This window comes from Vigna umbellata, chromosome 2 (assembly GCF_029865625.1).
Source record: "Vigna umbellata cultivar VRB3 chromosome 2, Vumbellata_1.0, whole genome shotgun sequence".
NCBI lineage: Eukaryota > Viridiplantae > Streptophyta > Magnoliopsida > Fabales > Fabaceae > Vigna > Vigna umbellata.
Genome location: NC_142166.1, coordinates 29,782,619 through 29,795,014, shown reverse-complemented (window position 1 = coordinate 29,795,014; position 12,396 = coordinate 29,782,619). Strand labels below are relative to the sequence as shown.

At 33.9% G+C, this 12,396-nt stretch overlaps 1 protein-coding gene across 3 annotated transcripts; it reads right to left on the bottom strand.

Moving 5' to 3' along the window:
• Positions 1 to 7,687: 7,687 nt before the first annotated feature.
• Positions 7,688 to 11,207, bottom strand: LOC148203781 (ribosome biogenesis protein BRX1 homolog 2). Of its 3 annotated transcripts, XM_088106555.1 has the most exons (8): positions 11,075 to 11,207; positions 10,747 to 10,888; positions 10,402 to 10,481; positions 10,077 to 10,201; positions 9,508 to 9,609; positions 8,611 to 8,679; positions 8,430 to 8,528; positions 7,688 to 8,342 (listed from the first exon to the last, which is right to left on the bottom strand). In XM_088106555.1, the coding sequence occupies exons 2-8, from the start codon at positions 10,791 to 10,793 to the stop codon at positions 8,211 to 8,213; spliced, it is 654 nt and encodes a 217-aa protein (XP_087962681.1). In that variant the 5' UTR covers positions 10,794 to 10,888; positions 11,075 to 11,207; the 3' UTR covers positions 7,688 to 8,210. The 3 variants fall into 3 exon arrangements, with proteins under 3 accessions (XP_087962681.1, XP_087962680.1, XP_087962679.1); XM_088106554.1 differs by lacking the exons at positions 10,747 to 10,888; positions 11,075 to 11,207 and having other exon boundaries at positions 7,688 to 8,035; positions 8,186 to 8,342; positions 10,402 to 10,420; XM_088106553.1 differs by lacking the exons at positions 10,747 to 10,888; positions 11,075 to 11,207 and having other exon boundaries at positions 10,402 to 10,420.
• Between the last annotated feature and the right edge of the window lie 1,189 nt (positions 11,208 to 12,396).

Here is a 12,396-nt window from a genome sequence, read left to right as displayed (position 1 = left end):
GATTTCAATAACTTCTTAAACAGACACAACTCTCCACTATGATCATCTCATTTTCGTTTCCTGCACAATGAACAATCAACAATTGGTTAAATGAAATTGAACTCTCTTGCAAATGCCAAGGAATTTTAGGCTAAATTAGCCTTACTAAGCTCACAGCACTGAGGTTTCTCTTTAAAAATTTAAAACACTCAAATGAAAGGTTGAAAAGAGAATTTTCAGTTTAGGCCAGAGAATCCTGTGGATCACCACCACCTAATATGCTACCATTCACACTTACCTTCTTTCAAATCCCAAAAACCAGGATGGAATCAGATTTCTCAATCAGGAAAATGGCTAGGCTAAACAAGGTAAAGTGAAGGACAAAACAACTCATAAGGTAATGGAAATGACAGCAGATTAAACTCTTCTCAAGGAAACTCTAGACCAGATGAAATAAGCAATGAAAAGCTTCAATTAAAGATGGCAGAATAGATTGCACATGCATTGCAGACAAAACTAGATAACCAACAAAGACAAACAAGAAACAAAGCTTTTGATCAAAGTGAGCACTCAAACTGAACCTATGATTGGCACTAGAACAGATTTTAAAAGCAAGAAGAACAAACAAGCAAGTTAGAGCAGAAACAATTAAGTGACTCCAGTACTGAATTTTACAAATGCGTTTGATACAATGCCCCAACAAAATTAGTTCATAATTGATAATGTTTTCAGTTTCTGATTTTGGAGCTTCACTTATTTGGATTGTACAAGGTCTGAATGCTTTTTAAACTTGTATAGATATTCTTTTTCACCTGTTTTGATTTCATTCAACAGACCCTAGCTCTTACTACAATCCAACTGAATCATAAACTCACAAATCAAAATTTCAGTACTGCACTATACTTGCTTTATAAAAAATTTGACTTAAAATGGTGGTTTCAAAGGTGAAAAACGCACAAGGCTGATATAACTCGAATTAACTATCTCAACATGTTTAAAACTTCAAAACCAACTTGTTTTGCATTGAAATTGGATGCAGAACATAGTAATTCGAAAATTGAACTTGCAATAGCCAATTATGCAATCAAACAGGTCAACCACACCACCAGTTTTAAGTTTCATTGAGTCAATGGACAAATTATTGATGACTTTAAAACAGCAATGGGAATCTTGAACATGACACGAGGAAGTTAATGTAAGATTTCCAGCAAGATCTATATGCCAGAACAGATTTTAAAACAAAAATTAGACTCAAACAAGACAATGCAGTTCGGCCTACTGCTTGCAAGTAATCTCTGCTGTGATTTTCACACTAACAACCAAGCTAATGCTGAGCATATCACGGCTTTTCTGGTTGGCACTTTGTTACTAATCATCTCAGCATTCCAGCTCAATTTTAAAAGTGCAGAATAGCTTCAATGTTCAGACTCAACAGCTTATTAAAACCAAAATTTCACAACAGAAAATTCAAATCAGATCTGCTGCTCATTTCATGCATCCGAGCTCTCAGTATTGAATGTCATAGCTCATACGGTATGCACATTGAACATACAATCAGATCACCACAAACACAACTCAATTAAGAATTACAACTTGAAGTTATGAACAAGAAAAATCAACTAACATGACAACTATGACAAAACAGAATTGATGCTCAAATAAAATGACTCAAACAAAATTTGGACCGATTAAGATGATGAAAGACACAACCCAAAACAAGGTTAGCATACAAGAAATGACTCAAGCAGAAACCTAATGAACAGATCAAGACCAAAACCACATGATACATGAATCAACACAAGACAGAGAAGGAATCATAATGAACAACACGAATATTGAAGAGATTCAACACGAATGAATAAGACGAAGTAAAAATACTCAAGACATTGCACGAATGATAATCAACAACACCAAAAAACTTGAAAACAAGCAAACGCACAAATTGAATCTCAAGAACAGAGAACAGATCGAGACAGAAATTTTGAGAATCGACGAAGAGTAACTCAGATCAGAGAGAAACGAGATACTTAGCTCAAGCGGACGCGCCTAACCTAGGCTCTGAATACCACTTGATAGCTGACGGCTTGAGCTGAATCCGGAGACGTCGTGAAATCTGGACTTGATCGAGCTGAAGAACCGGAAAACAACGGAAGAAGCAGATTTGACCGGGAATCCTCAGATTCTGCCAAGGAGAAACAGATGAGGCAGCGGAAGAACTAGGATTGGAGGTTTGTTCGGTGGAAAACCTAGGGTTTGGTGCGGAAGCGGATTTGGAACGGTGGAGAAGTGTTTTAGGCGGTGAGAAAGGATCTAATCGGTGGAGAATGGTCGTGAAGCAGAGATGAAGATGTGGTTCGGAGGGATCTATCAGACGTGAGAAGTTTGAGATTCGGAGGTGACGAATCTCATGAGGAAAAGGATTCGGAGGCTTCGCTGATGAAATCTCGTGAGGGAATAAGGCACGCGTGGCATTAGATATGAAGCAAGCCCCGAGGAAGCTTTCAATTGATGAGAGTGGCGTGAGATGGATGCTACGGAGGAGAGAGAATCTGATAATGGAAAATGAGAGAATGGATGTGTGAATGGAATGTGGCTAGAGGAGATCCTTTGGGATTCTCTAGCTTTGACTTTCAAGGTAGAATTGATCTGGAGTGTTCTCAACAGAATAACAATTCATTATGCTCAAAAGTACCTTACAAGAGGTGGTGGCATGTCTATATATATAGGACTAAAAGTCCCTCCTATCTAGCACATGCCTAACACCTTTTACACATGTTTTTAATAAAAGTAAAAGAAATACTATACTAAACTAATTGGCCTTGGGCCCCGTGTATCATTCATTATGCGTTCAAAGGATGAAACTGTAAGCTGAAATTTTTTTGTTTCTTTCATCTCCTTTTCTTAGTTTGGAGACGCATCTGAAGTTCTTTAACTTTGAACTGAAAGCTAATTTTGTCTCTTCCACTTATTTCTACAGTATTCATCAGTTTCCCATTGGACGAGGATTCAACAAACGCAATTTCCTTGATCCAAAGTTGGTCAGAACAAAATAACAATGTTGGAAGTCTCCCTCAACGATTCAGAAGATAAATTTAAAATATACAAGTTCATGAAAATTTTATTATATAAACTAATTTTTGTTACGTGGAATTAAGTTTAAAGTTCGTACTGAAATACTTTACATGAAAAGACCAACACCTCAGTGCTAAAGCTAGCTACGATATCCATTTCATTTTCTTCAATTTAAACGTAGGAGATCAATCCAACAAGAGTTTAAAGAACTACAAAAATGTTAGGAAACTAAATTAAACCGCAGATGGAGAAAATCTGTGATTGTGATCCTCCTAATTTGGTTTGGAAGAAAGTAGACTTTAAGTCTAATTCTATCTTATAAAATCAGTTTGTAATACAAGATTTGTATTTGTTTATAAATTATGAATTGATCTTATCTTTAATTTACGTAAGAATTCCAAGACTTCCAACAAATAGTCTCTTGTCGATGAGAGTGGGTTGGCTAAATAAGTCGGGTAGATTTCACCAGCCATGATCACAACAATCTGTGGCTCTGAAATATTAACCTTCTTTTTCTCCATCTTTGCTGCTTTCTCTTCATCACCGGCTGAGTTCGAAGCATAATAATGTTTACGATAACAACAAGCTATGATGAGTAATGCAACTGCTATGACTGCGAGCATCAGGGCTAAGCCACCAAACAGGTAAGCTATGGGAGAACTCAACTTTCTCAAATCACCTTCTTCCGATTCACTTCTTCTGTTTGAGTTCATTCTTTTTACTACATTTTTTTACAAAGTTGTAATCTTTTTTCTTTGGAAACTGGTTTTTGATTTTGGGATGGTGTGGATGTGATAGAGTTTAATCAATTTATAGTCCATGATTAAGTACAACTGCTACAGTTACGGATCTTCCATGAAAGAGAGTGTTCGGAAGTTACTAAAACGCCCATCTGGTTTTTCTTTTTCTTTGAGGTTGTCTTGTGTGAAACTTCAAATCATTGTTGGTTCTTTTTCTTGTGTTTGGAGCATCAATTGCTGCAATTTTTCTTTCTTCTATCTTTTCCAAAGGAGGGCCTCAGGAACTTGTCTCGTATATATAGTAACTCCATCTTTCAATATTTTATTTTATTTTAGTATGACTAATTAATAAGTTTGTATAGTAAGATTTAGCATCATTTCAACTAACATTTTTCACATTGCACATTTAATTTCTTATTTAACATTATATATATAAATATCAGAGATCACAAATTCTAACTCATCAAATCATTTGACCAAATACGACAAAAGTTTACTAAGAATATGATTTATGAAAACTCATGTAAGTGATTTTAGTAGACTAAAGTTATCTTTGAGAGAATTTTAGGTGATTCTAGAGTTATCAGGATCATTTCAAAGTCCAAACTGATAAACCCTTGTTTTAAGTTTTTAAGAAAAGAAGGTCTCCATTTTTTTAGTAGGGATTAATTTAAGCTTCCAAGTAAAAAAGTCTTCAAAATTTTTTTAAAACAAAAAAAAAAACTCAAAATTTTTGAAAAAAATATTTTAAATAAAATTATAATAAAAATCACATTTTAAAGTTTGTTTAAGTCTTTCAACTCGAAATTAACTTTATAGAAAAGAAACTAATCTTATTAGACATATGTAGAAATTTAAAGGGAAATCTAAAAGATGTCCTAAATTTGTCTCTTTGTTCCAAATTAAACTTGAAAACAACCTTTTTAAAGATGACTTAAAAAATATGAAAGTCTGATTTATTTTGGAAAGAAACTAAATCACGACACACTTATTGTATTCTTGATAAGTATCCTTTGAGGAACCTAATTCGGATAATGTGTGACTTATTTATTATTCGGTTGGTTGTTTTGTAACTTCCAAATGGATTATTGATGTTGTATCAATGAAACAACCAACACAAAAGAAGGAACAAGAAACCTGAAACTGTTGTGCTTTTAAAGTCTCTAAGACAATACAATTATTAGTCACACTTCTTATTACACCCAATTATACAAGAAAAAAAGACAGTATTATAGTTTGTTAAAAATAAGAGGAAGTGCAATATAACATTTATTTAAAAAAAATAATTATTATAAATAAAGTTTCTTTAGCTCGTGTCAGTAAGACCTAACAGTGTAATACAAATTAATGTATGATTAGGTCGTTATTGGACAATAAAAGATAAAGACTCATTACAACTATTATAAATAAAAGTTTCATATATGACTTTAAAATCATCATGCACATTATATGCATCACTTATTGTATTAATTGGTCGGTCATATTATTGACTTGAGGATCGAAATATCTTTGACAAGCAACTTATCTTAAGGACAGTTTGGAATACTTTGAGTAAGGGACCTCAATTCCGTACCTGAAAGACCTTGTGAAAATGTGAGTCTCGTTAAATAAATTAAGCTGGTTTAAATATTTATTCTTTTCAGCAATATAAATTCATAGAATCGTTTACACTGTGAAAGAGGAAACATGAAGATCTTTTGGTTGAATGACAACAGTGCAACAATTGATAGAAATAATGATAATAATTATTATGGTCTGGCATTGGAAAACAGTGGAGAAACACATAATGGGGTTAGTGTTTTTTTGTAATGGAATAAGCTAGTTAAGAGGTTTAATTATGTGATCCATTGTACTCTAACAGGAGAAATCTGTGGACTGACATAATGGATTTGGTGTGTGACTAATGGGGTTATGTGGAAAATAGAATGGTCACTTAGTTGGTGGATTAAGGTGGAAAAAGGAAAATCTTTTTGTGGGGTAAATTGGAATAAAATAAGTGAGTAGGAGTGGTTGATGGAAGGGTCATTGTCTTTAAGACTTATGAACTGATGAGGTTAAGAAAATTGTTGGAGGGCCACCCAGTACTCACATATTCCAACTCCACATAAACATATATTTAAATATAACATGTCTCAGTTCATGTCTCAGGCCAATTGGAACCAGATATGTAAAGAAGAAATGGTGATTGGATTTTTGGTTTAAGAGTTAACATTGGAATATGTTCTGTTTCTTTTGGAGTTACATGAGGCCAACATTTATTTTGTGGCCGTGACTTTAAGTGCTAACCAAAGACTACACTTCTAGAAAAGTGATTCCCATTACGAAAATCAATGATCATATCAGATAATTTTAAGTCATGATTGAGGAATATCATATCTATTCACCTAGCTAAAGGACAAAAATGTTATGGTTAAAGTTGAGATTCACGAATAAATAATGTGAATCTAAATCATATTAAAAGGATTGGTTAAAGTTGAGATTAAAAAATAATGTGATTTAAATCGTATTAAAATTATATTATAAATGATATTGTATCATCATCTGTTTATTCATATACTTAAACGAAATATTGTAGTTAGTGAAAACGTATCTTAACTATGATGTTTCAACAATTAATCAATCAAAAAACTGATCAATTGAACACTCACCAATTACTTAAATATTTCTAATAATCAAATTTAAAGGTGAAGTATATAGAATCATAATTAAGTTTATGTTAGTTAATTATAAATTTATCTCGAAATTTATAAATATAAAATTTAAATAAAAAGATAAATAATTATATTTATTATAAATTTAAGATTTTAGTTGATTATCCGAAGGGTCGTGTTACTTACTTGAATGCTGAATTACCTTTTATCTATATTCTCATACTACTTGTAACTAAAAATGTGAAAACAATTAAAAAATTTGGTGAAAAGTGTGACATGAAGTATTTTAATTGCGTGCTAAACTTGCTTTCATCTCATACATGATCCGTAGTATTACGCAATTCCAATATTTTTTTTGAAAGGTTATCTTAACATACTAGTTTCTATGATTATTTGTTTTTGTTTCAAAATTTATCAATTAAAAGAGTGTGTTGACAAAGTTTTCCTTTTGAGGAAGAAAAATACGGCAAATTATACATATATTATCTGCATATACTGCCACTATTCTTGGTAGTATCTGTACCAATGTTCTACACCGACATGGGACACTATTTTATGTTTGAGACGTGACATGCTTTCATGAGTATTTGATAATGAAAACTATGTCGTGGTATCACACTAGGTAGATAGGATAATGAGTTGCCGGTGATTTATTAGTTATTATTATTTCTCACGGTTTTCCTTCACAATTATATATTTTAAAATCAAGAAAAATCCTTTCTATTTTAAGAGGAAGTATATATATCCTTTTGTTCCATTCGTAATATTTTTCAAGCCAAAGATCATCAATTTATAGTTTTTTTTAGAATATCGGCTTATAGCTCTTAAATTTGATCAATCAAAAAGTTAAAAGTGTCCTATAATTCAAGTACTTAACATGACTTTGCACGCTTTCATAGGTTTAGATTGTTACTTTTCGGATTAATTTTTCAAAATATTGCATAAGACCAAAAGAAAAGTGTTTTTATGCCAAAAAATTTCTGGAATAATTTATAGCCTCTTCCAAAAAATTCATTCCGAAATGATAAATTAAATTGTGAAACATTCAGAAGATATAATTTTGTGGTACCACCAAGTTCAAAAATTTGTTTAAAGGCAATTTGATCATTTAGTACTTTTGGGGGTGCAGGGAGATATTCCTACTGTGTAGAAAGAAAATCACAACTTGGGAGCCCATGGCGCAATTCGGGCCTTGGAAACCCTTCTCTTTTGTTAAGAAAACCAGAAACAAAAGTACGCCTGAAATTAACGACCAATAAAGAAGCCAAAAATTGCTAATTTTAAAAAAGGACAAATCAACTAAAATACTTTCAATCTCTTTGTTTGGTCGAAGAGCCACCCGAAACAAACCATATTGAAAACACAAACATGGTAAAAATGTCATAGGCCAAAATCTGATTACTTTGGGTGGGTGAGATACAAAAGAAAGGTTGTTCTCCACAGGAGATGAAAGCTCAGATAGAACTTCCATCGCTACAGGTGGAAGCTCACAATAAACATATCGTTCAAACCTAATCTCAAACTCAACTGGAACCTTCTCTGCCAAAATTTAATTTCCACCAAATCAATGTTTGATAAGAGAACAACCAGCCTCTGCAAGCATAACAGAAAATAACATTGAAGAAAAAGAAGTACAGCCTATATCTCCAACTGAAGATATAAAGCAATTCACATCAAAAGCTGTTGCTGACAACCAAATGTTCCATCTCATGATGTAAGGTGGAATATGATTTTTTTTCTTACGCTTTAGATGCGGCTGTATTGAAAATCAATCTTTCCACATATCTGCAAACTCATCAGGCTCCAGAGGATTAGACATCTCATGCATTTTCCTCCTTGTCTTTGCTTTGACCTTCTTAGCAAACTTTCCAGACTTCTTCTTTTTCTCCAAAGCCCGAACCTATCACAACCAACCAATGACAGATATAATTATTAGTAGAAAGCTAGAGAAATTCAAAGCATACATGAAAAATATATTGATTGGTACCTGATTTGGAGATACATAAAATGGATTCTCATATAATGTCGGGCCTCCAAAACTGCCACCAAATATTTTAATTGGGTTCAAGCAGAACCGTGGACCGACCTAAACAAATAGTTTGCTCATAGGTTAAATGAATGTTAGAAATTGAAAGATCAAAAGATACATCAAGAACCAGTTTTCAGACCTCAATCAATGTCATTTTATCAAGGCCTCCCCTTGGTAATTTGTCTGATTCATTATGATGAGTAGAAATCTGCAAGGGAATAAAGATGTAACATTCCTCAGTAGGCATTAGCAACAGGTAGAAAATACTACAATATTGTCTCATGGAAAAATCAATATTATATAGTTGGAGAAAATGAGACCATTTAATGTTCGCATTAAATAGGAGTATTGCGAACAACTAATAGTAATAATTGTCCTCTAATGACCATGTCATGAGTATAACACAAATGACTCAATCTAACGGTATATTGTCCAACAAAAACGGAGTATAACATCTATTCGCAGGCACGCACAGGTCAAACCAAAATCCCCACTTGATTCGATCATCACTGATCTGGTAAGACTGACCATAATTAAATGAATAAAGATGATCAATAAAATAAAACATTACATGCATCATAGTTTAACCTTTGAGCTTACAAAACAATACAATAGCGGAACATATTAATGTATTTACAAATAAATTGTTTTACATCGGTAGTAGATAAAATTTAAACTCATTATAATGGTCAAATATCCTCCATCTTCAAAATTCCTGTGGTTAACCATTCTTTATATATTATCTAAGTCTTGTCAAAAACTAAAACTTCAAATTGAAATGTATAGATAAGTTGATAATTGAGTAATGTTTATAAGAAGTAAAGGAGTAAAGGTTAAAAATGCTCGACCCAAACTTCACTTCAATCATTAACATGTGGCTAAAAAGAGCAATAAACATGTTTATAATAACAATGCATACACTTAATTTGTATAGAAATAGGCAGAAAAGATGCTCCTAACAATAATCTCCAGGATTTTTTAACCTTTATCTTAATGCAAAAATAGTCTATGGTAATTCCGGAATACAGACACAAACCTGGTAATTCCGGAACCATATATGGTCATCAGCTATTGAGAAAACAAAAACATGATCATGGAAGGGCTTAGCCTTTCTATGGTCCTTTGGTACTTCAAATATCTAAACAAAAGGAAAGAAATAGTATATTAGAAATTATCAAATACAGTAAACAAACAACAGTATCAGAAATAGAGAGAACTGCACACAGAAAATATACATTAAACAGATATATGACATAAACTATGTAAAATAGATGGGCATAACAATAACATCAATTGAATTTTCATTGATCAGACATAATAAATTGAGAAAAAAATCGTAGGAAGATATATGACGACAAAAATGTAAGATTCCAATTAAATTGGTAGAAAGCACATGAAGCAGTTCTTAATTTGGCCGGAAATTCATGGTGTACAACATCACGAATCATAAAAATAAGATGAAATCATCAAGCTAACCTTTACCTTATATATGAAAGTGCACATATGAGAGTTATCAACATAAGTTTACAGAAATCCATCTTTCCTCGGATGGAACTAGATGGACAAAAACGAAAAAACTTGCAACGAAAGAAACCAACAACACACCTGTAACAACATCTCCTTTAACAGTTTCCAATGTGCATCTTTTTCAAAATTTGCAGAAAACGTCAAAAGTGGACGAGAACCTTTTAGGTGATTTCCCGTTAGCTTCAACTCCTCCATTGTATGAACTGAAAAAACAGTGGAGGAAAAAGGAAAATCACTAAAAGTGTATAAAAAATGGTCGAGATAGAGAGAGAAACACAAAAGACATAGTTCACTGGGAAGAATGACCAGTGATGCCTAGAGTATACAGACATCAGAACTCTAAATAATCAGAGCAAGCAAACTAGTGTTATATTAACATTACAATGATTGAATCGGAATATACCTGCACTGACTAAAAATTTTACAGATGGGCCACTAGGGGCATTTGGCCATCCAGAGATAAAGATCTTTTGCTTTCCTGCACTGAAATTGATACATAAAAAATGAGAGAAGACACTAATAGAATATAACAAGTTGACCAGACTCAAACTCACGACTACCGTATCTCATTGAAATAGCATCAACAGTTGTGACCAACAAAGAATTCCCCTACCCATTAGCATGCTTCAGGTTTTCCAAATAGCGCAAAAAAAAATGAAAATACTAGTCTAGAGAACAGCACAACATATCAATCCTAAATTGAAGTAACACGGCACTGAAAAAACCTTGTGGCATATAAATAAAATACCTCAAAAAATAAACACGAAGAACAACTTTTGAGCTCAACAAGCTCATTAAGGGTGGCGCCTTTAGTTTCTTTTGATTCAACCTTGTTATCCTTCTTGCAATGCGGCAAAAGTGACACCAAGTTCAACATCAAATGTCGGTACCTACAAATTAATGGAAAACAATCACTCCACCCATGAATACCATAACAATATACAAAACCTAACTCACTATCCAAGGTTTCTCTGTCCTTAAACTTTGCAAATCAAGACACAAAATTAGAGTAATCCAAACTCGAAAAAGCAACAAAAACTGTAACTAAAAGTTATGGGGTGTGTATTAGGTTGTACCTGTAACTGATACGCCTAGAGCAAGTGACCAAAACCTTCTCTTTGTTCCTAAATATTGGTGAAGCAACGTTATTGTCTTCTACTTCATCAGTGACTTGACTCTTATCCTTCCAACCCAAAAGGGTCCTCACCGGTCTCTCTGGAGCAGCATCTTCCTTTTTAGGATGTGCAACAACTTGACCACTCTCACTGCGCTTTCTCTTCTTCACCATTTTCTTCTTCAAAATCTGCAAAAACCAAGAACGACAATCACAAAAACAAAACAAAACAAAAAATTGCCAACGACCCTTTAGCAAGGAACGCACCTGGGGTGGGAAGAGATGATAGAAAAACTGGAATGGGATTTCGCCGATGGTGTCGACAAATGAATAAACGAATGAGTTGCAACAATGGGGGCAAAAGGTTTTTCTACTTAGCAAAGGGACTACGCTTAAATATGGCCTTTATTCCCGATGGGCCTTACGGAAAGCCCACATATACGACTTTTAGGGTGTTGCTGCCTCCACCACTGCACCATGTTCCTCCGCTTGTCCTTAGGTTAAAACTTTTTTACTTTTTATCATTTAGGATTTTTTTAATTAATTTGAAAACCCTATTTTTTCTCCGCGCGCCCCCCACCCATCTCTCACACGGATTCCTCTCTTCTCCCTTTTCGTTTCACTTCATCTCAGTTTCTTCTTCCTTTCCTTTCTTTTTCCTTTTCTCACTCATTTGTTTGGTTTGTTTTTTTCTTCATCCAGGTTGGTTTTCTTCACTGGTTTTCTTCAGCATTCTTTTGTAGCCTTGTTTGGTAGTTTAATTTATGGTGTATTATTACTTTTTGGCTTTGGATGTGTGCTATTTTGTGTTCTTATCCACTGTCTTTCTGCTGATTGTATTGTTGGTCGCCTGAACAGAGCCAAAAGGTAGATCAATTCTGAAATTTCTTTTTCGAAAGACAGTTAGCACACCCCTATTCCGGATCAAAATTTTCGGAAGCCTGTGATGAGGTGCAGGTAGAAATTCGATGGAATGCACGAAGAAACACCCATCACCATGCATTTTTATCCCCATTTGTGTGCGTGTCTTGTTTGAGAACGTTTCGACACATCTATAGCACCGGAGAGAAGGATTTGTGGCAGAGCATCGTTCACGGCGGCTGCGTAAGAATTTTTTTTTGTGCATGAAGAAAAGCCCAAAAGCGTGTTGGTTAATGCGTTCACGAGGCTCTAATAGGGAGAGTCTAATTTTTGTTCACTGTAGAAGCAACACCTTCAAGTGTTCGTTAAAATGCCAGAGAAAAACTCTTATGTACACAGTCAATTCCTCACCCCACGAAGGTC